Genomic DNA, 21,837 nt, shown 5'->3' on the forward strand with positions numbered 1-21,837 from the left:
GTAACACTTTTAAGAAAAAATATAGGAAAAAATCTTTAGGATCTCAGCTTAAGCAAAGAGTTCTGAAAAGCACCAAAAGCAATCTCTATAAAAGGAAAATTTCATAAACCTGACTTCATCAAAATTCTTAAATTTTGATCCACAAAGGACTCTGTAAGAGGATGAAAAGATAAGCTACAGTACTGTGAGAAAATGTGAACTACTGCTCTGACAAAAGGCCAGTCTACAGAATATGTTAAGAACTCTCAAAACTCAACAGCCAAAAAAAACCAATTAAAGAAGAATAAAAGAAGTCTCTTCGGCAAATAGTATTGGAACAACTGGATATAAACATGCAAAAGCAAACAAATCTAGACATAAACTTTTTACTTTTCACATACATTAACCCAAAATGAATCACAGGCCTAAATGTAAAATGCAAAACTATAAAACTCCTAAAATATAACAAAGGATAAAACCTAGATGACCTTGGGTATGGTGATGCCTTTTTAAATACAACACCAAAGACATGATCCATGAAGGAAATAACTAATAACCTTGATTTATTTAAAATGAAAAACTTCTGCTCTGTGAAAGAAAATATAAAGAGAATTAGAAAACAAGTCACAGACTGGAAGAAAATATTTGAAAAACACACACATGGAACAACCCAAATCTGGAACACTGACACCACCAATGCTGGACAGGGTGTGGAGCAACAGCAACTCTCATACACTTCCGGTGGAAATGAAAATAATACAGTCACTTTGGAAGATAGACTCTTACCATACAACCCAGCAATCACACTCCTTGGTATTTATTTACACAAAGGAGTTGAAAACTTACATTCACACAAAAACCTGCACACAGATGTTTATGACAGCTTTCTTCATAACTGACAAAAATTAGAAGCAACCAAGATGTTCTTCAGTAGATGAATGAAGAAACTGCAGTATACAAGACCCCAGATAGCCAAAACAATCTTGAGAAAGAAGAACAAAGCTGGAGGTACCATGCTTCCTGGCTTCAAACTATACTTCATTCTTGGTGATGATTCTTTCAGGTCTGATGTCAAAAGCAAAAATAAAAAGGTGGAAACACATCAAACTAAAAAGCTTATGCAGAGGAAAGGGAACCATTAACAAAATGAAAAAGTAACCTTCCCAATGGGAGAAAATACCTACAAATCATATAACTGATTATGGGTTAATCTCCAAAATATATAATGAACTCACTAAATTCAATACCAAAAATAATCTGATTTAAAAATGGGCAAACAATCTGCATAGACCTTTTTCCAAAGAAGACATACAGATGGTCAACAAACACATGAAAAGGAGCTCAAGATCACTAGTCATCAGGCAAATGCAAATCAGAACAAAAATGAGATATCACCTCACACCTGCTAGAACAGCTGTTATTAAAAAACACCCAAGAAATAACAATAAGCGCTGGTGAGGCTGTGGAGAAAAGGGAACCACTGTGTGCTGTTGGTGGGGATGCAAACTGGTGCAGCTACTATGGAAAACAGTATGAAGGTCTCTCAAAAAATTAAACACAGAACTACATATGATCCAGCAATTCCACCTCTGGGTGTGTATTTGAAGAAAATGTTGATTTGGAAAGATATACGCACCCCCCTGTTCACTGCAGCATTATTTACAATCGCCAAGACATTGAAATAATCTAAATGTCCACCAGCAGATGAATCGATAAAGAAAATGTGCTGTATGTGTGGAATATTATTCAGTCATAAAAAAGAATGAAAGCTTGCCATTTGTGACAACATGGATGGACCTTGAGGGCATTACAGTAAGTGATATAAGTCAAACAGAAGAAGACAAAACCATACCAGTCTCACTTACACGTGGATTAAAAAAAAAAAACACCTGAAAACTCACAGGTACAGGGAACAGACTGGTAGTTGCCAGAAGCATGGCAGTGAGAGAATAGGGCAAAATGAGTAAAGATGATCAAAATGGCCAAATTTCAGTTATAAAATAAACTATCATTAGGGATGCATGAGTGCTAAATTGTTTCAGTCATATCCAACTCTGCGACCCTATGGACCATAGCCCACCAGGCTCCTGTGTCCATGCGATTCTCCAGGCAAGAATACTGGAGTAGGTTGCCATGCCCTCCTCCAGGGGATCTTCCCAACCCGGAGATCAAACCCACGTCTTCTAATGTCTCCTGCATTGGCAGGTGGGTTCTTTACCATTAGCACCACCTGATAATTGGGAATAGTTGTTTCAGTTATTATAACTATAATAATAGTTAATAATACTCTACTGTATAGTTTCAAGTTGCTACCAGAGTAGATCTTAAATTAAAAGTTCTCAGCATAGGAAAGAAATCTGTAACTATGTATGGTGATGGATGTTAACTAGACTTACTGCGATGATCATTTCACTGTATACACAAATATTGAATCACTACTCTGTACCTCTGAAACAAATGTCAGTTATACCTCAATTTACTTTTGTAAAATAAGAGTTTAAAAAAAAAACTGTGGTACATCCAGGTAATGGAATATTATTCAGCACTAAAAAGAAATGAGCTACCAAGCCATGAAAAGACATGGAGAAATGCACATTAATAAGTGAAAGAAGCCAGTCTGAAAAGACTATATACTGTATGATTACAACTATATGACATTCTGGAGAAAATAAAACAGTGAAGACAATGAAAAAAATCCGTGGTCCAAGGGGAGGAGTGAAAGAATGCACAAGGTATTTTTAGGGCAGTGAAAACACTCTGTATATTATAAATGATGCATGTATGTCATTATTGTCCATACTCATAGAATGTACAATACCTAGAGTGAAGCCTAAGGTAAACTGTGGACTTTAGATGATTATGATGTGTCAGTATAGGTTCATCCTGGGTTAAAAAAAAAAATGTACAATTCTGATAAATAATAATGGACAAGGCTATGCACGTGGGGGGGCAAAATACATGGGGACACTCCATACTTGCCTCTTGACTTTGCTGTAAACCTAAAACTGCTCTTTAAAAAGTCTTAAAAATTGGGACTTGCCTGGTGGCCCAGTGGTTAAGAATCTGCCTTGCAATGCTGGGGACACAGGTTTGATCCCTGGTCAGGGAACTAGGGTCCCACATGTTGCAGAGCAACTGAACCTGCACTGCAACGAAAAGTCCCATGTGACACAACTAAGACCTGATGCAGCCAAATAAATATTTAAAAAAAAAAAAAAAAAAAAAAAAAAAATAAAAAGTCTTAAAAATTAAAGACACTTCACCAAAGAGGATATACAAATGGTGAATAAGCACACCAATGTTAACCATCAGGTAAATGCAAATTAAAATTAAAATGAGTGATCAGTACACATCTATCACATCATTAAAATAAAAATAGCAGTATCACCAAACACTGACAGGAATGTGGTGAAGAAACTGGATTACTCACACACTGCTGGCAGGAATGTAAAATGGTACAGTAACCATGGAAAACAGCTTAGCAGTTTCTTAAAACACTAAATGTGCAACCTCCACATAACCAAGCATTTGTGTTTCTGGGCATTTATTCCAGAAAAATGAAGGCTTTTGTTCACACAGTAAACCATACACAAAGGTTTACAGCAGGCTTATTTATAATAACTAAAAACTAGAAACAACCCAGGTGTCCTTCAGTGGGTGAACGGGTAAACAAACTGTGGTACATGTACAGCATGGAACACTACTCAGCCATAAAAAGGAACAAGCTATTGATATACTCAACAAACAGAATGAATCACCAGAGTTATTACACTGAGTGAACAAAGCCAATCCCCATATATGATCTGTTTATATAACATCCTGCAAATGACAAAATTAAAGAAATAGAGGACAGATTAGTCATTGCCAGGGATTAATTAGTGGCTGGTGAAGAAGGGAAAGTGAGTATGGCTATAAAGAGGCAACATTAGGCATGCTTGCAACGCTGAAACTGTTCCTGAACCTATCTGTATCAATGTCAGTATCTTGGTTGTGATATCATACTACAGTTCTGTGAAATGCTACCACTGGGAAACTGGATACAGAATATATGAGATCTCTATTATTTCACACAACTGTATGTGAACCTACAGATTGTCTCAAAATTAAAAGTTTAATTTAAAAAAGATGAAAAAAGTATACCTGAAATTGATTCAAATCAGAAATAAATGAACCCAACTGATAACATGACCACACAGAAAAAAATTAACTCAAGAAACTTTTGAACAGAGCGTTCTGACTACATACATCCTTCCCAGGATATATTCTTTCTTGAACTTTAAGTCATCAATTTGTTGTTGGTAGTGAAACCAATATAATAATTCCTAAACTATTTTATGGGTAGCTGAAAATAGAAGAAATGAGTAAATATTATGATACAATGGAAACCAGGGTTTTTACCCACAGAAAAGGAAGGCACAACTATGGAATGGGGAAAGATGAAAGAGACACACACTTTCTAAGTCTGTCCACTGAAAGTAACATGCAGTAGCATCCCAGCAGAAATAAGCACATTAAAAACCCAGATAATGGTTTCCATACCATTCTTCACTGAAAGGAACATAGGTTTCTTGGAAAAATGACTCATTTCTGGCCTGGGGTGAGGAAATTACTAGGTAAGTCTGGAATATCTTGTTTCAGAAAGCAGTAAAGTAAAATGATAGGGACATGTCAAAAGGTCACAAAGCCAGCTTGAAGAAGCTCTCATTGCCCAAATGTAGGACAATTTGAGCATCAAAAAAATATGATGCTTGATTATAGCATATTAAAAAGAATCAAGTTGTCTATCATATTACCAGAAAAGAAGAGATATAAAGAAACTTCTTCAAATGCCATCAAATGTTAGGAATGACAGAATTAGAATATCACTATCAACACAATGTAATAAGTGATTCACACAGACTCTCCAGTCAATACTAAAATCAATGGGTTAAAGTTTATTGGGGAACAGGATATTCACTCAGTGTCAAAGTATCATTCCACAGTTACTTATGCTTACTAAGAGATTAAAATAACTCTATAAAAAAAAGTAACAAAGGAGAAACAATATGTCTATACTGACAGATTTGGCAGTCATCACCCTACAGGAGTAGAACACAGTGACCTATGTCTCCTCCTATAATGCTATACAAGGGATACAACAGCACCAATTTAATAACCAGGCAAAAATGTTTAACCTAAATCTAATAAGGCAAATTTAAAACATGGGATATACTACAGACAGTTAATCTGGACTCTTCAAAAACTTCAATACCACCCAAAAAAGTATGATTATTCTAGAATGTTTAAAGGGGAGACTGAAGTGATACAATAATGAAATGTGATGCATGAATGTTTTTATTCCACTAATTTTATTTATTTTACTTGTTAAACCATTTTACTGAGGTATGACTGACACAGAAAAAGCTGTACAGATTTAATATATAAAATGTGATGAGTGCAGAGGTAAGTATACACCTGTGAAACCATCACCACAATCTATGCCATTAAAATATCCATGTGATATATGAATCTTAATTGGCTCTTGAATTGAAATGTCAGCTATAAAATTAATTTTTTTTACAATTAAGGAAACTATGTTAGATGGTGTTGCTGAATTCATGTTACTATCTTAGGTGTGATTAGTATTGTGGTTTCACAGGAAAATGAGAGGTACGCTGAAATATTTAGGTGAAATGTCATGTCAGCAACTTACTTTTAAATGGCTTAAGAAAAAAAGCACATGTATGTGCGCATGTGTGTGTGTGTGCAGACAGAAAGAAAAAAACAAATGAGTCTACAAAATACCACAATTATTACACAAAATACCAAATTATTACAAAACTCTTAGTATTTTCATGTCACTAAAAGTCTGTTTAAAAGAGATACAGAGGAAGAAATAACATTCTATATCACACCAAGAATCTAGTTTTAAATGGGCAAATAAGCACTGAGTGAGTGAGTGAAGTTGCTCAGTTGTGTCCAACTCTTTGCAACCCTATGGACTGTAGCCTACCAGGCTCCTTCCATCCATGGGATTTTCCAGGCAAGAATACTGGAGTGGAGTGCCATTTCCTTCTCCAAATAGGCACTAGGGAGGTTAAAAAATTTGTCCTGAATGGACTTTTTCAGGGCATTGTGCAGACACAGCTGGAGAGATTTATTGTAGCTGCTGACCACTTCAGACATTGCACATTTTTGGTCGTGTGTGTACAGAATACTGCTAAATATCAGAATATTGAAGAACAAACCAACAATAAGAACAAAAGAAACACAAAACGAAAATTCTGTGAATTTTAATAAAGTAACTTGCAAAAACAATTAAATCTACTTTGTCCACCATTCTAGCAGCCAGGATTCCTCCTAAAAAGCATAGTTTTATACACTTTGCAACCACTCCAAAAACCTTCATGTTGCATATAACTAGCACTTTGCCATTTTTCTACACAAAATCAATATTCCAAGTGATAGCTAAGTATTGTTACAGGATAGCAATCATTAAAGTTAGTATGTGCAGCTTCACTTTAACAGCTTTATAATATTCTGATCCTTTGAAACGTATTAACCCATGTTTGATATGATACTTCTGTATTAACTGGTGTATCTAATTAACCAGAACTATCCGTTGCTTAACAATGGTGGAAAATAGGCTAGAGCAGGGGAACGTAAGAGCACAAAACAAAATTCCAAGATAAAAAGTAGATAATTATCACAAAGTAGCTATTATGAAATAGACCTTTCCACAATGAGGACAACTGAAAAACTTGATTTCTAAACCTCATACTATCCAAAATGTATATTTTTACCATCTGTGTTGTGTTGAAGTGTGTAACTCAACAAATGAGTATGGTTACAAAGTGAATTACAGATTAACTGGGACATTTGTGCAAAGAGAAGCAGTTGGAGTTTGGATTTTTGACATATCACCACTATGATAATGTAACTATGTTATTATCCCTGTATTAAAAATGATGAAACTGAAAGAGGGAAGTTAAGTAACTTCCCCCAAACCATGTAACTGTCAGTGGGCAGAGCCAGGATTCAAACACAAAGCCCAATTTCAGAGCCTGTCCCTGGGATGACTATACTATCTAATATATCCATTGCTTGTTTTGAGGAGGGGCTGATGCTGAACACCTGCATTAAGTACTCTGCTTACGTCATTTAATCTTCACAACAACCCTGTGAAGTAGGATTTTTATTCCTATTTTTCAGAAGAGAACACTGAAGCTGAGAAAGGTTGAGTAACCTATCTGAAGTTATCCTGCCAATGAATGGAAGAACCAGGACTGAACCCAAGTGTGTCTGACTCCACAGCCCTCACTCTTTCTACGACCACACTCTGCCCTCACATTTTATATATAAAACACTTTGTTTTTCAAGAAAGGATATCTTCTTCTAGATAACTGTCAGCTTAAGTTAAACACATGTCCCTGTGTTTATTTGGAATTAATAACACTTAATTTCTCTGAAGATATTCCTTCTCATGAATTAATGAGGTTCCACAACATGAGAGGATCAACTTAAACTGAGGGTGTTATAATGCAGGGAATTATCATAAAAAGGTCCTCAAAAGCTATTTGGTTCAAATCTTTTAAAGTTCAACAGGCTTGGAAACCAGTAATAATTAACGGTACACATGCAAAGCTCACCAAAAGAGGCTTGCACTAGTTAGGGATCATCTGAAGATATGACATGACTGAACCTTCATATTATACAAATACATCATTAAATATCTTTTATTTAACTTTTCATTTTGTATTGGAGTATAGCCAGTTAACAATGTTGCGATGGTTTCAGGTGAACAGCAAAGTACTCAGTCATATGTATATACACGTATCCATTCTCCCCCAAATCCCCTTCCCATTCAGGCTGCCACATAACATTCAGCCGAGTTCCCTGTGCTAAACAGTAGGTCCCTGTTGGTTATCCATTTAAAATATAGCAGTGTGTACATGTAGATCCCAAACTCCATTAAATGCTTTTTAAAAGCATAGCTGTACAGTTTGCAACCACACCAAAAAGTTCATATTGCATATAATCGCCCTTCTCTTAAAATAAGAAACTATTCTTATTTTTACTTATTTATTTAAATCCTCCTTGTTCCAAAGAGAATTTAAAAGAGCCGAAATCCTCCTCACTGTACCTTGAGCAGAACCAAGAAACCCAGAGCCTGGTTACCAGCTGGTCTGTGAGATTCTAATACACTGACCACATGTGGCCAGGGCTACTTTGTGGGACCTCCAGCAAATTTCCACCTAAAAAATGAGGATAATAACAATACCTACTTCACAAAGCTACTGTGAAGTGTAAATGAGCTGACACATGCATGCATAAAGTTACAATTATGCCTGCATATAAACAAGTGTGCTATCTATTACTGAAACACACTTAGATGGAAAAACACTTATGAGCTTTCTCTATCTCTGGATAAAAGATTTGAGGAGACTCAGAAACTGACTTCACCGCTGCACTGGCTAACACCTGAATCCTGTTCCTTTAACTACCGGACATGGAAAGAGGCCTCATTAGAAGAAAAGCTTCAGCTGACTCCTCCATCTAATCAAACTACCACTCCCTTTTTTGCCAGTTTTCACTGTCAGACATCTCAAATATATTTTCTGTAGCTTCTGTTACTGATATGCCTGAGCTGTCCCTTGGGAAAACCAGCTGGCATTACCCCAGGGAAGTCAGAACTTGATTTGGGGGGTTGAGTAGAAGCAGAAAAATAGAACAAATAGAGTAATGCAAAAACCATAATGCTAATACACTAGCTAGTGGAGAGAACTATACTTGCCCCAAGGTCCTGACAGTTAAATCCTCTAATCAGCTTTCTTTCCCTATAGGACATATAAAAATAGGAAGCCAAATTATAACCAAACACTTGCTGAGATAGTCCAGTCACAGGACCAGACATTTAAGCCTCTAGGCAATGCCACCTTCTCTGAACAGTCCTGGGGAAAAACACTTCCAAATTCTGCCTCTCCTACTCCCATTTTTCTGTAATTCTATGCTGCCCATCCACCTTCTGCTTTAAGTCTTTCTTTAGATATGTTAATATCACCTATTAGACTACATCAAGTCCCACTCTTCCTGCTTTCAACCTGAAAAAGACATCTTTTAAGATGTCTTCTGCAGAAAACTGGGCTCACCTGTTGTGTGATTTTATTAAGCCAATAAAGCTGAGTTCTGCTGGTGGTACAGACATCGTATCACATACATGACCCCACCTCTACCTATCTTCCTTCCCTCCCTCACCCCCAACACCCTCTCATCACTTTCTCTTTGATAGTTCTCAACTTGGATTTCACTCCCCACCATATTCAGGGATCTCTTTATAGTTCCCATTCTTCTGTACTTCATTATGGCAATTGATACAATTTTCCACCTATTTCTTAAAAACTTTCCCCATCACTGGTTTTAACAAAGCCAAAAAACTGTTGATTTTGCTCATTAACTTTAAATTGCTCTAGAGTACCTGTGGGAGAAGGCAATGGCACCCCACTCCAGTACTCTTGCCTGGAAAATCCCATGGATGGAGGAGCCTGGTAGGCTGCAGTCCATGGAGTCACTAAGAGTCAGACAGGACTGAGAGACTTCACTTTCACTTTTCACTTTCATGCATTGGAGAAGGAAATGGCAACCCACTCCAGTGTTCTTGCCTGGAGAATCCCAGGGACAGCGGAGCCTGGTGGGCTTCCATCTTATGGGGTCGCATAGAGCCAGACACAACTAAAGCGACTTAACAGCAGAGTACCTGTAGTGGTTAAGACTCCAGGTCCAAGAATCAGACAGACAAGACTTCAAATCCAGGTTCTACTCCTTACCAGCTACATGCCCACAGGAAAGTTATTTGACTTCTTTAAGCCTTTCTCCTCCACTACAGAATGAATATAATGACATAATTGGTTACTGAGTGCTTAGCATAATCAGCTTACTCTGGCACAAAGTAATCACTCAATAAATATTAACTACTATCTTTGCGTCCTAATTCTCTTATCCTGGTATTTTATTCTTCTCTTTCTACCTTGAAGAATTCATGATCACAAATAGCTATGCCATAATTAAGTATATTCCTTAAGTTACTGTTGCAAAACTAAACCTTTCATCCTCTTCTTCAGTAATAAAAAAAAAATCACTATTTCTAGTTTCACCAATATCTAAGAAATAACCTGCTGAAAATGGATTTCACCTTCATATTCTTTCTTAAGGCACTCCTTTCCCTTGGCCTCTGTAATATCATGCTTTCCAGATTTTCCTTCTTTGGCCATGTTTTCTTAGACTCAATTGCCAGCTCATCCTCCTGTAACCAACCTCTAAATGTTAAGTGTTCTAAAGGGCTAAAGCCTAAAGGGTTTCTTCATTTCTCATACTATAGCCTCTCCATTGGCAATCTCATGCTTCATCATGGCTACAAGTGCAATCTATAAAGAAGTTAATGACTTCCATATTATCTCCAGTGCAGACTTCTCGAAGTTCTATATCCTCTATACCCAAATGCCTACTGACATCACCATGCAATGACAAGGCAATAGAAACTCAACAGATACAAAATTGGATTCATGGTCTTTGTGGATTCATGATTCCATGATCATCCAAACCTAGTTCTTCTCCAGCATTTGGTTGTTAGTGAATGAACAGCATCACCATCCATCCAAGCTGCATAAGGCAAAATTCTAGTATCCTAGAAGCTATCCTTTATAACTATCCTCTTCCTCCCCCTCCAAATCTAATCTATTCTAATTTCCATTAAATAGACATTGTTGCATGAATGTCAACCTATTTTTTACACTAATATGAAAATATTCTCCCATGCTGATTTCATTCCCCCACTACTCATTTCACCACCATGAATCCAATTTTGTATCTGTTGAGTTTCTATTGCCTTGTCATTGCATGGTGATGTCAGTAGGCATTTGGGTATAGAGGATATAGAACTTGGAGAAGTCTGCACTGGAGATAATATGGAAGTCATTAACTTCTTTATAGATTGCACTTGTAGCCATGATGAAGCATGAGATTGCCAATGGAGAGGCTATAGTATGAGAAATGAAGAAACCCTTTAGGCTTTAGCCCTTTAGAACACTTAACATTTAGAGGTTGGTTACAGGAGGATGAGCTGGCAATTGAGTCTAAGAAAACATGGCCAAAGAAGGAAAATCTGGAAAGCATGATATTGCCGAGGTCTCTAGCAACTGGAACTTCCCCACTGTCCAGTTCATCCCTCCCTAACACCTCAACAATCAAATTTCTTATTTCTTCTAACATTCTATCTACTCCAGTCACAAAAAAAGCTACTTTACAATATCTACATTTATTGTTTACCATCCCTTTACATTTATCTACATTTATTGTTTACCATCCCTCTTCCCTAGCCAAGCCACGTCTTTTCCTCTCTCAAAACTCTTCTTGGACTCCTTGATTTGTTAATTCAACCCAATACCACTCCTTACTAAGAAAAAAAAAAAAATAAAGGTTCAGATTCAGGGCCATAGTTTATTCAGCCTAATAATCTATCTCTGACAGAGACATCAATAGAACATATCCAGTTTTCATCACATAGTCCTCAAAATCGATTACCCAAATATACTAATTATTTCCTTTACATCAAGCACTGCATCTGTCAACATATACACAGTTTGTGTCTTTCATGAACAGGTATGTATTTGCAGCCTTTTCTACTTCATAAGGTTATAAATTTCACAAATGTAACATCAACCATATAAAACTGAATTTCCTTTATTTGTTCTGAATTTCCTCTCTCAAGCATCTCAAGGTAGTCTTCCTGGTTTAATATTTACCAATTTGGTGAACAAGTTGATCACTTTTCATTCATATCATTTGTGATTTTAAAGGAATGCAAAAATAAATATAGGATGAATCACATCCTTACACTCTGCTTATGGCACATGATCCAGTTATATTCATATCTGTATTCCTAGTTTCCATAATAATGTCTCATAAAGAGAAGGTGCTCTATTCATGTTCACCAAAATTAAAAGAATTTTATTTAGGACTGATGTTGTGTTCATGAATTCCAAAAGTAGAACTTCTCAAATATGTTAACTCTGCTTCTCTTAAAGAAAAATAATACTGGGGCTTCAAAGGGGTAGAAAGAATTGATGCCTCACACAGGTGAGGAGACTGAACAGGGCAGCTGGCTGCTCTAAATGAACTGAAGCTATTCTTGGATGTGATCACCAAACCACCAGCAGCAGGGGAAGCATGGAATCCCAGAAGGCTGCCAAAGACTGAAAAGAGCGAATAAATGCAGGCTTGATTTAAAAAAAAAAAAAAAAGAACTGCGAATGGTCCAGTATACTCAATGTCTGTCCTTTCTAAATTCAGATTATTTAAAAAGTAGCTACTAACCGCTTAGAAAAGAAAATGTTAAGCATCTGTGGAATCAACCTGCATTATACTCAACTAATTTCCTTTATTTTTTTTTTTTACAAGAGTATGTTTACAGATAGACATCATATATCAAAAAGACATAAAAGTAGTATGTTGGGAGAATTTCAACAAAGTATCTGATCAGGTTCTCACTAAACCAATACAGATAAGATAAACAGAAGGTGGATAAAGGTATAATAAGGTATGTGTGTGTGCTCAGTCACTCAGCCATGTCCAACTCTTTCCGACCCCACAGGCACTGTAGCCCACCAGACTCCTCTGTCTACGGAATTTTCCAGGCAAGAATACTGGAGTGGGTTGCCATTTCCTACGCCAAATTATCTTCCCGACCACCCAGGGATCGAACTCGCATTTCTTGGTCTCCTGCATTGGCAGGCAGATTATAGCTGAACCCCCTGGGAAGCCCAATTAGGTAGTGAGGTAATTGTTAAAATGATCATAACAACAGAGTGCTCATTAATGAATTGTTATGAACCTGAAAGCCAGTTCAGGACTTTCATCTGTGGTCTTCTCCTGTTTAACAATTTTATCAATAAGGAAAGAGGAAAATAAATGGAAGGGATCTATCTAAGTGATCTGTGAGTAGCCATATCCAAATACATATGTATAACTGTGAGATAGGCAAGCCCTCTAATTTATGCCACAAATGTAAAACACACACACAAACAAAAAAGAGGCTTAATGGCTTAGTTCACAGCAAGCTTAGTTCAATCTGACAACCACAAGCTCAATATGATGTGGAACAAAGAAAAGCTAATGTGATGCTAGCTGCAGTAGTAGTATCTCAAACACAGGCGATATCAGTCCTGCTTAATTTTGGACAGAGCATACCACAACTGGGATATGGTGTACCTTCTAGGGGTCACTATCTTCATAGGATCATAACCATATTGGCACAGGTTCAGAATAAAAAAACCAGGATGCTTAGGGGCCTGAATACCATTAAAGGAAAGGCGGAAAAGAATGGTGGTGGTTTAGTCACTCAGTCATGTCCGACTCTTGCTGCCCCATGGACTGCAGCCCACCAGGCTCCTCTGTCCATGGGATTTCTCAGGCAAGAATACGGGAATGGGCAGCCATTTCCTTCTCCAGGGGATCTTCCTGACCAAGGGATCAGACACTGGGATCGAATCCGCGTCTCCTGCACTGTCAGGAGGATTCTTTACCACTGAGCTACCTGGGAAGCCCATAGAAAGGAATGGAGATTTATAAATAAGACAAGACAATGCTTGAGAGGAAAACAATGGCTACCTTCATTCAGTCACTCAACAAATGTGAATTACAAACCTATTTCAGGCCAGATGCTGTGACTAGAGATAGGGTAAAAAAGTCTACATCATGTGTATATCTGAAGAGTTGAAGCAGACAGGATCTAAAAAAGGTTAAGATTGTTATATATGATTTCATAACGTAGAAACAGGAGGTGTAGGAAGAAATTCCAATGTAACTGATTTTATCTCCATATAAGGAAGAGCATTTTTAAGAGCCAAAGCTGTCTAATGAAGGAAGAGGCTGCCTGAGAAGATGGCAAGGTTCCCATCAGTAATGGTATACTCAAAGGGGAGACTGCCGAAACAAGACAGGCACTGAACTGGACCATCTTCAATGTTCCTCACAATTCACACTATGACTCTTTCTATACTTCCACAGGAAATGGACTCACCGGAGTCACCCTACTTGTGTACTCTAGCATCACATGTTTCCCACAGTTGTTACTTTCAACTCTTCACCCTGTCCCCCACTGAAGCAATGCTATACAATTAGGAATGGAGCTGAGAGCAACAGGAATAATGAGATATAGGAAGTAACAGACCCAACAGTACACAGAATGCAAAAAATCAACACTGTAAATGTGTCTTGCATTTGTAAAGAAAATGTAAGAATTCTCTATCCCTGAAGTCATAAATTTAAAATATTTTATTATGTTCAATTAACATAAACAAGGATCTGTTATGTACTGCATCTCTTGTTGGGAGCCATTTTTTCTAACCAACGAGGAAAAAATAATTTTAAGATCACTTTGAGAATCTGTAACCTAAATAAGCACTCCAAACCCTCTATTATAAGGTTATGTGGAAACTAAGTTTAGAATACATTTCTAAAAAGAAATAACTCATCAGATATAGCAGGCCAAATACCATAAACTCATCAAATGGTGAAATTCGGATTAAATGGCCACTTAAATCTATTTTAAAAATCACAGGCAGGATAGACATAAGAGAAAAGGTCTAGACCATTTCGTTCTACAAATTACTTTAAGATCACTGAAGCTTACTTTCATTCATTTTATTTTTGCAATTTTAAAACAGTCTCTATAATACACTGGCTTTATATGCTGGAACTGGGTATTCAAGGAGTTCACCCTTCCAAACTGTTAATATTAACTTCTTTGAAGCAGTCCCTCACTCCAGCGCTTTCTCAATCTGGATACAAGAAATGGGCTACGATTCCAAATCCATTTCTTCTAAATAGCAGCCCGTTAAGACAAAGTGAAAAAAGAAAGAGGTGCACCTTTTAACCACCAGCCCTGAAAAAAGACTTCCCCTCCGGTTGTCGTCAACTCTGACAGCTTTCTCCACACGCGCCTGGTCTTTTAGGTTGAAAAAGAAAACAGGAAAAAAAATACACCCCAGTTTTCCTGGGACGGGGAGACCTCTTTTGTAGAAGTGGCTAAAAAGGTAGATTCCCCACAGATTACACCTCGTTGCCAAGGCAGCGCCGACCCGACTCGTCCGGCGCGAGGGCAGTTCCCGCTGCCCGGACCCCACGGCGGCCCCGGCCTGCGGCAGGGCAGCCCTGGCCCAGCCAGGCGCCCCCCAGGCCGCACAGTCCCTGCTACGACCCTGGACGACCCGCTGGAGCCCCGGGGACCGCGGAGAAAGGCGAGGAGACGTGGCTCGACTTACAGTGACACCATCCGAGATGACAGCACCAGTGCAGCTTGAAGCACTTGCCGTGGCTGTGCGTGGCACAGATGGAGAGCCCGTCGCACGGCTGGAAGTCGGGTCTGCGGGCGGCGCAACTCCGCGCCAGGGCCTGAGCCTCGTCCACTTTCTCGCTCTTCCAACCGCGCTCGGGCGCCGGCGCCGCGGCCGCACTCATTTCCTCTCCCTCCGCGGAGCCGAGACCCGGAGCTCGGTAGGAGCGGCGTCTGGGCGGGCAGGAAGCCGAGGCGGGCGCGGCGCGGGCCGGGACTCAGGCCAGCGCTTGGAGGTGGCGGTAGCAGAGCTGGCGGCGGCGGGAGCGCAGCGGTCCCTAGGCTCGCAGAGGAGCCGCCCCGGGCGCTGCGACCGGGGGCTGGGCCTGCCGCCGCCGCCTTCCCTCCCTCCGCCGTGGCGCGCGCCGCGCCCCCACGTGCACACGCACGCGCACACACGCGCGTTGGCTTCGGCAGACGCCACGAGTCCCTCCGCCAGCCCCGCCTTCTCACACACGGCTGCTCACACACGCTTGGCGGGGCGCCACTGCCGCCGCACATTCAGTCAGTCAGCCCCCGTAGGCTGGCCTCCACGGACGGAGGGCCGTTAGGAACACAGCCGCCTCGGAGGCTCGGTTTTCACAGGCACGCCAGCTTCCACGCACGCTTCCCACACACTCCCTCCGAAACACACGTCCACACTCAGCGGAGGGCTGTGCACGCTGAGTACCCGCCCGCCCGGACGCCCAGTGCGCTAGTCCCTGCGCAGGTGGGAGCGGGGTTTTCACACACACACAGCCTTGCCGCACGCGCGGCCCGCTTTGCCCTCGTACATACACACACACACACACACATCCCCAGAGTGTCGGAGCACATCGGCCCCTGGGGGCACGCACACGTGCACACAGGACACACGTGCGCTCCCCGGGGGCTGTCTCCCGCTCCCAGCGTGGCCCCTGGGGCTCACATCCTGGGCCAAGGCCACCAGCCCCGCGAGGCATGGCCTGTGTTAACCACTACCCGCCCCTTCAGGCCCACCTTGCTAAGCGGGAAAGTAATCAAGCTGGGTGCCATGGGGTTGTGTATGTAGCAGAGCTGTATCTGTGATGCATGGGACTAGTATGAGGAATGTGTTACGTGTGTATTTGGTGTGTATGGGTGTGTATATTTGTTATGTGGATTAGATGTGTGTATGTGTAATTGGATGTGTTGTTAACTGTGTACATGGTATGTGTGTGGTATGCACAAAGCCTGTGACTGTAATGTGGACTGTGAAATGTGTGTATATGCACATATGTAGCATGGATGCATATGACCATTGTGGAGAGTGAGTGGTGTGTTTTTGTGTGGTAGGGTATATGTTCTGTATGTGGTATTCAGTAGATGAGTTTCTGTGTAACCATGTGCGTAGGGGGTGTGGTGGGCACAGTTGTTATACAACATGTGTGTCTGTGGTATGTATATGGCAGTGTGGTGCATGTGACTGCTATATTGAGTGTACGTGCGTGGTATATATGGATGGATTTGGTTGTGTGTAGTACATGTAGTTGTGAGCATACAAGCAAGACTCGTGTTTGCTATGGACTCTGTGTGTGCCTTTGTGTAGTAATGCCCGCCCTGGCCAGCGGGTGTGACTGGCACTGATGGTGGCTGCAGCTGTCCCCCGCACCCCCTAATCGGCTTGCCTTCTTCCCTCTTGGGGACTAGTTGCTCCAAATGGATTTTCCATGCCAGACTCTGCTGCTGAGAACTCACCCCTGGCAGGATTCAGTGAGGAGAAAACAAACCATTTGCTACCAGGGAGAACGACTGGGAGTTACCGTTTCCCTGCAACAAGGCCAGAGCCCAGCCTTGAACACAGAAAGGGAGGGGACCTCCTCTCGCTGTTGGCCAAATGTTTTTCAGAGCACAGGAAAATGCCTGTAATTGCCAAGGTTCAGAGAACAACAACAAAGCCTTTCAGTACAAATGCTGTGCGGGAACATGTTTATGCCCAGGTCCACCTTCTCCGTTACTTTATTCCTTTGCTGCTTTGCACTGACAAGGAGATTCATCATGGTTTTGAAATAACCAAATTCATCTTCAAGCTCTGAAAATCTTCACTGCCATAAGCAGTCTTCCCTTTTATTTAACCTTGGCTTAAGATGGTAAATGTAATCTGCATATATGACTCTAGTGAAGTCTTCATTTAATAGGGATTGAAGAGAAACAAGCCCTTTATTGACTACGCCAAAGCCTTTGACTGTGTGGATCACAACTGTGGGGAAAATTTATAGAGATGGGAATACCAGACCACCTTACCTGCCTCCTGAGAAGCTTGTATACAAATCATGAAGCAAGAGTTAGAACGAGACATGAAACAACTGACTGGTTCAAAATTGGGAAACTACATCAAGGCTGTATATTTTCACCCTGCTGATTTAACTTATATGCATAGTACATCACTCGAAATGCCAGGCTGAATGAAGCACAAGCTGGAATCAAGATTGCCGGGAGAAATAGCAATAACCTCAGATATGCATATGACACCACCCTTATGGCAGAAAGTGAAGAAGAACTAAAGAGCCTCTTGATGAAAGTGAAAGAGGAGAATGAAAAAGCTGGCTTAAAACTCAACATTGAAAAAACAAAGATCATGGCATCTGGTTCCATCACTTCATGGCAAATAGATGGGGAAACAACGGAAACAGTGACAGGCTTAATTTTGGGGGGCTCCAAAATCACTGCAGATGATGACTGCAGCCATGAAATTAAGAGAAGCTTGCTCCTTAGAAGAAAAGCTATGACCAACCTAGACAGCATATTAAAAAGCAGGGACATTACTTTCCCAACAAAGGTCTGTCTAGTCAAAGCTATGGTTTTTCCAGTAATCATTATGGATGTGAGAGTTGGACTACAAAGAAAGCTGAGCGCCAAAGAATTAATGCTTTTGAACTGTGGTGTTGAAGAAGACTCTTGAGAGTGCCTTGGACTGCAAGGAGATCAAACCACTCAATCCTAAAGGAAATCAGTCCTGAATATTCACTGGAAGGACTGATGCTAAAGCTGACACTCCAATACTTTGGCCACCTGATGTGAAGAACTGACTCATTGGAAAAGACCCTGATGTTGGGAAAGATTGAAGGTGGGAGAAGAAGGGGACGGCAGAGGATGAGATGGTTGGAAGGCATCACCAACTAGATGGACATCAGTTTGAGTAAGCTCTGGGATTTGGTGATGGACAGGGAAGCCTGGCATGCAGCAGTCCATGGGGTTGCAAAGAGTTGGACATTACCGAGTGACTGAACTGAACTGAACTGAAGAGAAACAATTTGGTGGCAAAGTTGTTGTCAAGGAAGGTATGAATCAAAATCTCCAAATATGATTCCCCAAATAACCTAACATTGAAACAATTGAACATTGAAACATAAATCATCATGTCTTCAGCTTCAGCCCCAGGTATCTCTCTCCCCCACCAAAATTATCCTAAGGAAGTACATCTCTGACTCATGTCTCCATCCCTGCTATTAATTTCACAGCCTGACCCACCTCAGAATAACATGCATAAAAGAGAAAAAGAAATTAAGAATCCATTATTGCCATAGCAAGCCAACCCAGAATTTGTTGAATAAAAGGGGATTCCCCTCTCTCCTACTCTCTTCTTTTCCTTTCCTAACCCATAAAATCGCTCTAATACTGTCCATGCTATGTAATTTGAACAGAATTCTTCCACTGGCTTTTATTCGAGGGTGAACCATGTTATAAGTTTCTGTTATATATGAAACCATGCCATCTGAGCTAGTGAAAAATGAGCAGAAGTAATGTGTTACAGCCAGGAGGCAAGGTAAATGACCCAAATACCCTACTTTATGTTAGCCATATGGTTTGAAGCTGTGAAGTCTTTACATTTTCTCTAACATAAAACTCATTCCATTCCCTTGCCCTAAAGATGTTATTAACCTCTATATTCCAGAATGGAGCACAAGGAGGTATATGTGCTGTGACCTCTCAAACATTATACATATACATACTTCAGGATGTGTTTTCAGGATATAAGTTTTATTATGGAACATAGAAAAGTAGAGTAGTATAATGAACACACAAGTATCCATCACCCTGCTTCAGTAATTATTAACTCATTTGGAAAATCTTTCATCTGCAGCTCTACCCACTCCTGACCCTTACCCTGCCACTGAATTATTCTGAAGCAGATCCCATACATCATGGGCTTCCCTCGTAGCTCAGTTGGTAAAAAAAATCTGCCTGCAATGCAGGAAACCCAGGTTCGATCCCTGGGTCAGGAAGATCCCCGGGAGAAGGAAATGGCAACCCACTCCAGTATTCTTGCCCAGAGAATCCCGTGGACAGAGGAGCCTGGCAGGTTGCAGTCCATGGGGTCACAAGAGTCGGACATGACTTAACAAGTAAACCACACCACAGCACACATCATATAATTTCATCCATAAATATTTTAACATCTATCTCTAAATGAAAGTTTAAAAACTGTAACCCACAATACCATTAGCTCATAGGAGGATACAATTTGATCATAAATATGAACTTATTCCATAGCTCCTGACCACCTATTCAGCTTCCCTTTAAGAATGCCACTTCTACCGTGGAATTTACATCTTTCCTGCCTCTTTTTCTCCTGCCTACCTCTTCAGCTTATCTGCCACTTTCTAAAGTTTTCTCATACCAATCCAAACTAAGTTATATACATACTTCCTTTGTATCACTTAACAGCTTTAAATACATAATTAAAGAAGAAATTATTTGTGGCTGATTCATGTTGAGGCTTAACAGAAAACAACAAAATTCTGTAAAGCAATTCTTCTTCAATAAAAAAAAATTTTGTTAAGTTAAAAAAAAAAGCAATTACTGAGCTAATGTCTGTCCTTACCTCCTCTCCTCTGCTACAAACTGTAGGTACGTGAGGCCAGGAACATGGCCTCTGTTCTTGTTCACCATATTGTTCCCAGTACTTAACACAGAGTTAATCACTGTCATTGAAGCAGTGAAAGATATTCCATCTCAGACTCCCAAAGCCTGGAAAAAGTCCATCTATAGAAAACTGTTTATAAATGTGTGTGAATAATTCCTATAATTACCTTTTCAATAACCATACCCTTGAATATTCCCCTCCCACACCGATGCTGACCTTAGCTATGTATCAGTTCAGTTCAGTTCAGTCGCTCAGTCGTGTCCGACTCTTTGCGACCCCATGAATTGCAGCACGCCAGGCCTCTCTGTCCATCACCAACTCCCGGAGTCTACCCAAACCCATGTCCATCGAGTCGGTGATGCCATCCAACCATCTCATCCTCTGCCGTCCCCTTCTCCTCCCGCCCCCAATCCTACCCAGCATTAGGGTCTTTTCCAATGAGTCAACTCTTCGCATGAGGTGGCCAAAGGATTGGAGTTTCAGCTTCAACATCAGTCCTTCCAATGAACACCCAGGATTGATCTCTTTTAGGATGGATTGATTGGATCTCCTCGCAGTCCAAGGGACTCTCAAGAGTCTTCTCCAATACCACAGTTCAAAAGCATCAATTCTTCGGCGCTCAGCTTTCTTCACCGTCCAACTCTCACATCCATACATGACCACTGGAAAAACCATAGCCTTGACTAGATGGACCTTTGTTGGCAAAGTAATGTCTCTGCTTTTAAATATGCTATCTAGGTTGGCCATAACCTTCCTTCCAAGGAGTAAGCGTCTTTTAATTTCATGGCTGCAATCACCATCAGCAGTGATTCTGGAGCCCAAAAAAATAAAGTCTGACACTTTTTCCACTGTTTCCCCCTCTATTTCCCATGAAGTGATGGGACCAGATGCCATGATCTCAGTTTTCTGAACGTTGAGCTTTAAGCCAACTTTTTCACTCTCCTCTTTCACCTTCATCAAGAGGCTCTTTAGTTCTTCTTCACTTTCTGCCATAAGGGTGGTATCATCTGCATATCTGAGGTTATTGATATTTCTCCCAGCAATCTTGATTCCAGCTTGTGCTTCATCCAGCCCAGCATTTCTCATGATGTACTCTGCATATAAGTTAAATAAGCAGGGTGACAATATACAGCCTTGACGGACTCCTTTTCCTATTTGGAACCAGTCTGTTTTTCCATGTCCAGTTCTAACTGTTGCTTCCTGACCTGCATACAGGTTTCTCAAGAGACAGGTCAGATGGTCTGGTATTCCCATCTCTTTCAGAATTTTCCACAGTTTATTGTGATCCACACAGTCAAAGGCTTTGGCATAGTCAATAAAGCAGAAATAGATGTTTTTCTGGAACTTTCTTGCTTTTTTGATGATCCAGTGGATATTGGCAATTTGATCTCTGGTTCCTCTGCCTTTTCTAAAACCAGCCTGAATGTCTGGAAGTTCACGGTTCACGTATTGCTGAAGCCTGGCTTCGAGAATTTTGAGCATTACTTTACTAGCATGTGAGATGAGTGCAATTGTGCAGTAGTTTGAGCATTCTTTGGCATTGCCTTTCTTTGGGATTGGAACGAAAACTGACCTTTTCCAGTCCTGTGGCCACTGCTGAGTTTTCCAAATTTGCTGGCATATCGAG

The 21,837-nt window shown here is 40.5% G+C and overlaps 1 protein-coding gene across 3 annotated transcripts in view; it reads right to left on the reverse strand.

The window, feature by feature from the left end:
• C2H3orf70 (chromosome 2 C3orf70 homolog) overlaps nt 1-15,704 on the reverse strand; it is a 107,339-nt gene extending 91,635 nt beyond the window's left edge. For all 3 annotated transcript variants that reach the window (XM_081571359.1, XM_081571361.1, XM_081571358.1), the window contains exon 1: nt 15,276-15,704. In XM_081571359.1, the coding sequence (XP_081427485.1) occupies nt 15,276-15,471 (196 nt within the window). In that variant the 5' untranslated portion in view covers nt 15,472-15,704. The remainder of the gene's footprint in view (nt 1-15,275) is intronic.
• Nucleotides 15,705-21,837: the final 6,133 nt, after the last annotated feature.

Source organism: Giraffa tippelskirchi, chromosome 2 (genome assembly GCF_054371585.1).
Source record: "Giraffa tippelskirchi isolate mGirTip1 chromosome 2, T2T-mGirTip1v1.2.pri, whole genome shotgun sequence".
NCBI lineage: Eukaryota > Metazoa > Chordata > Mammalia > Artiodactyla > Giraffidae > Giraffa > Giraffa tippelskirchi.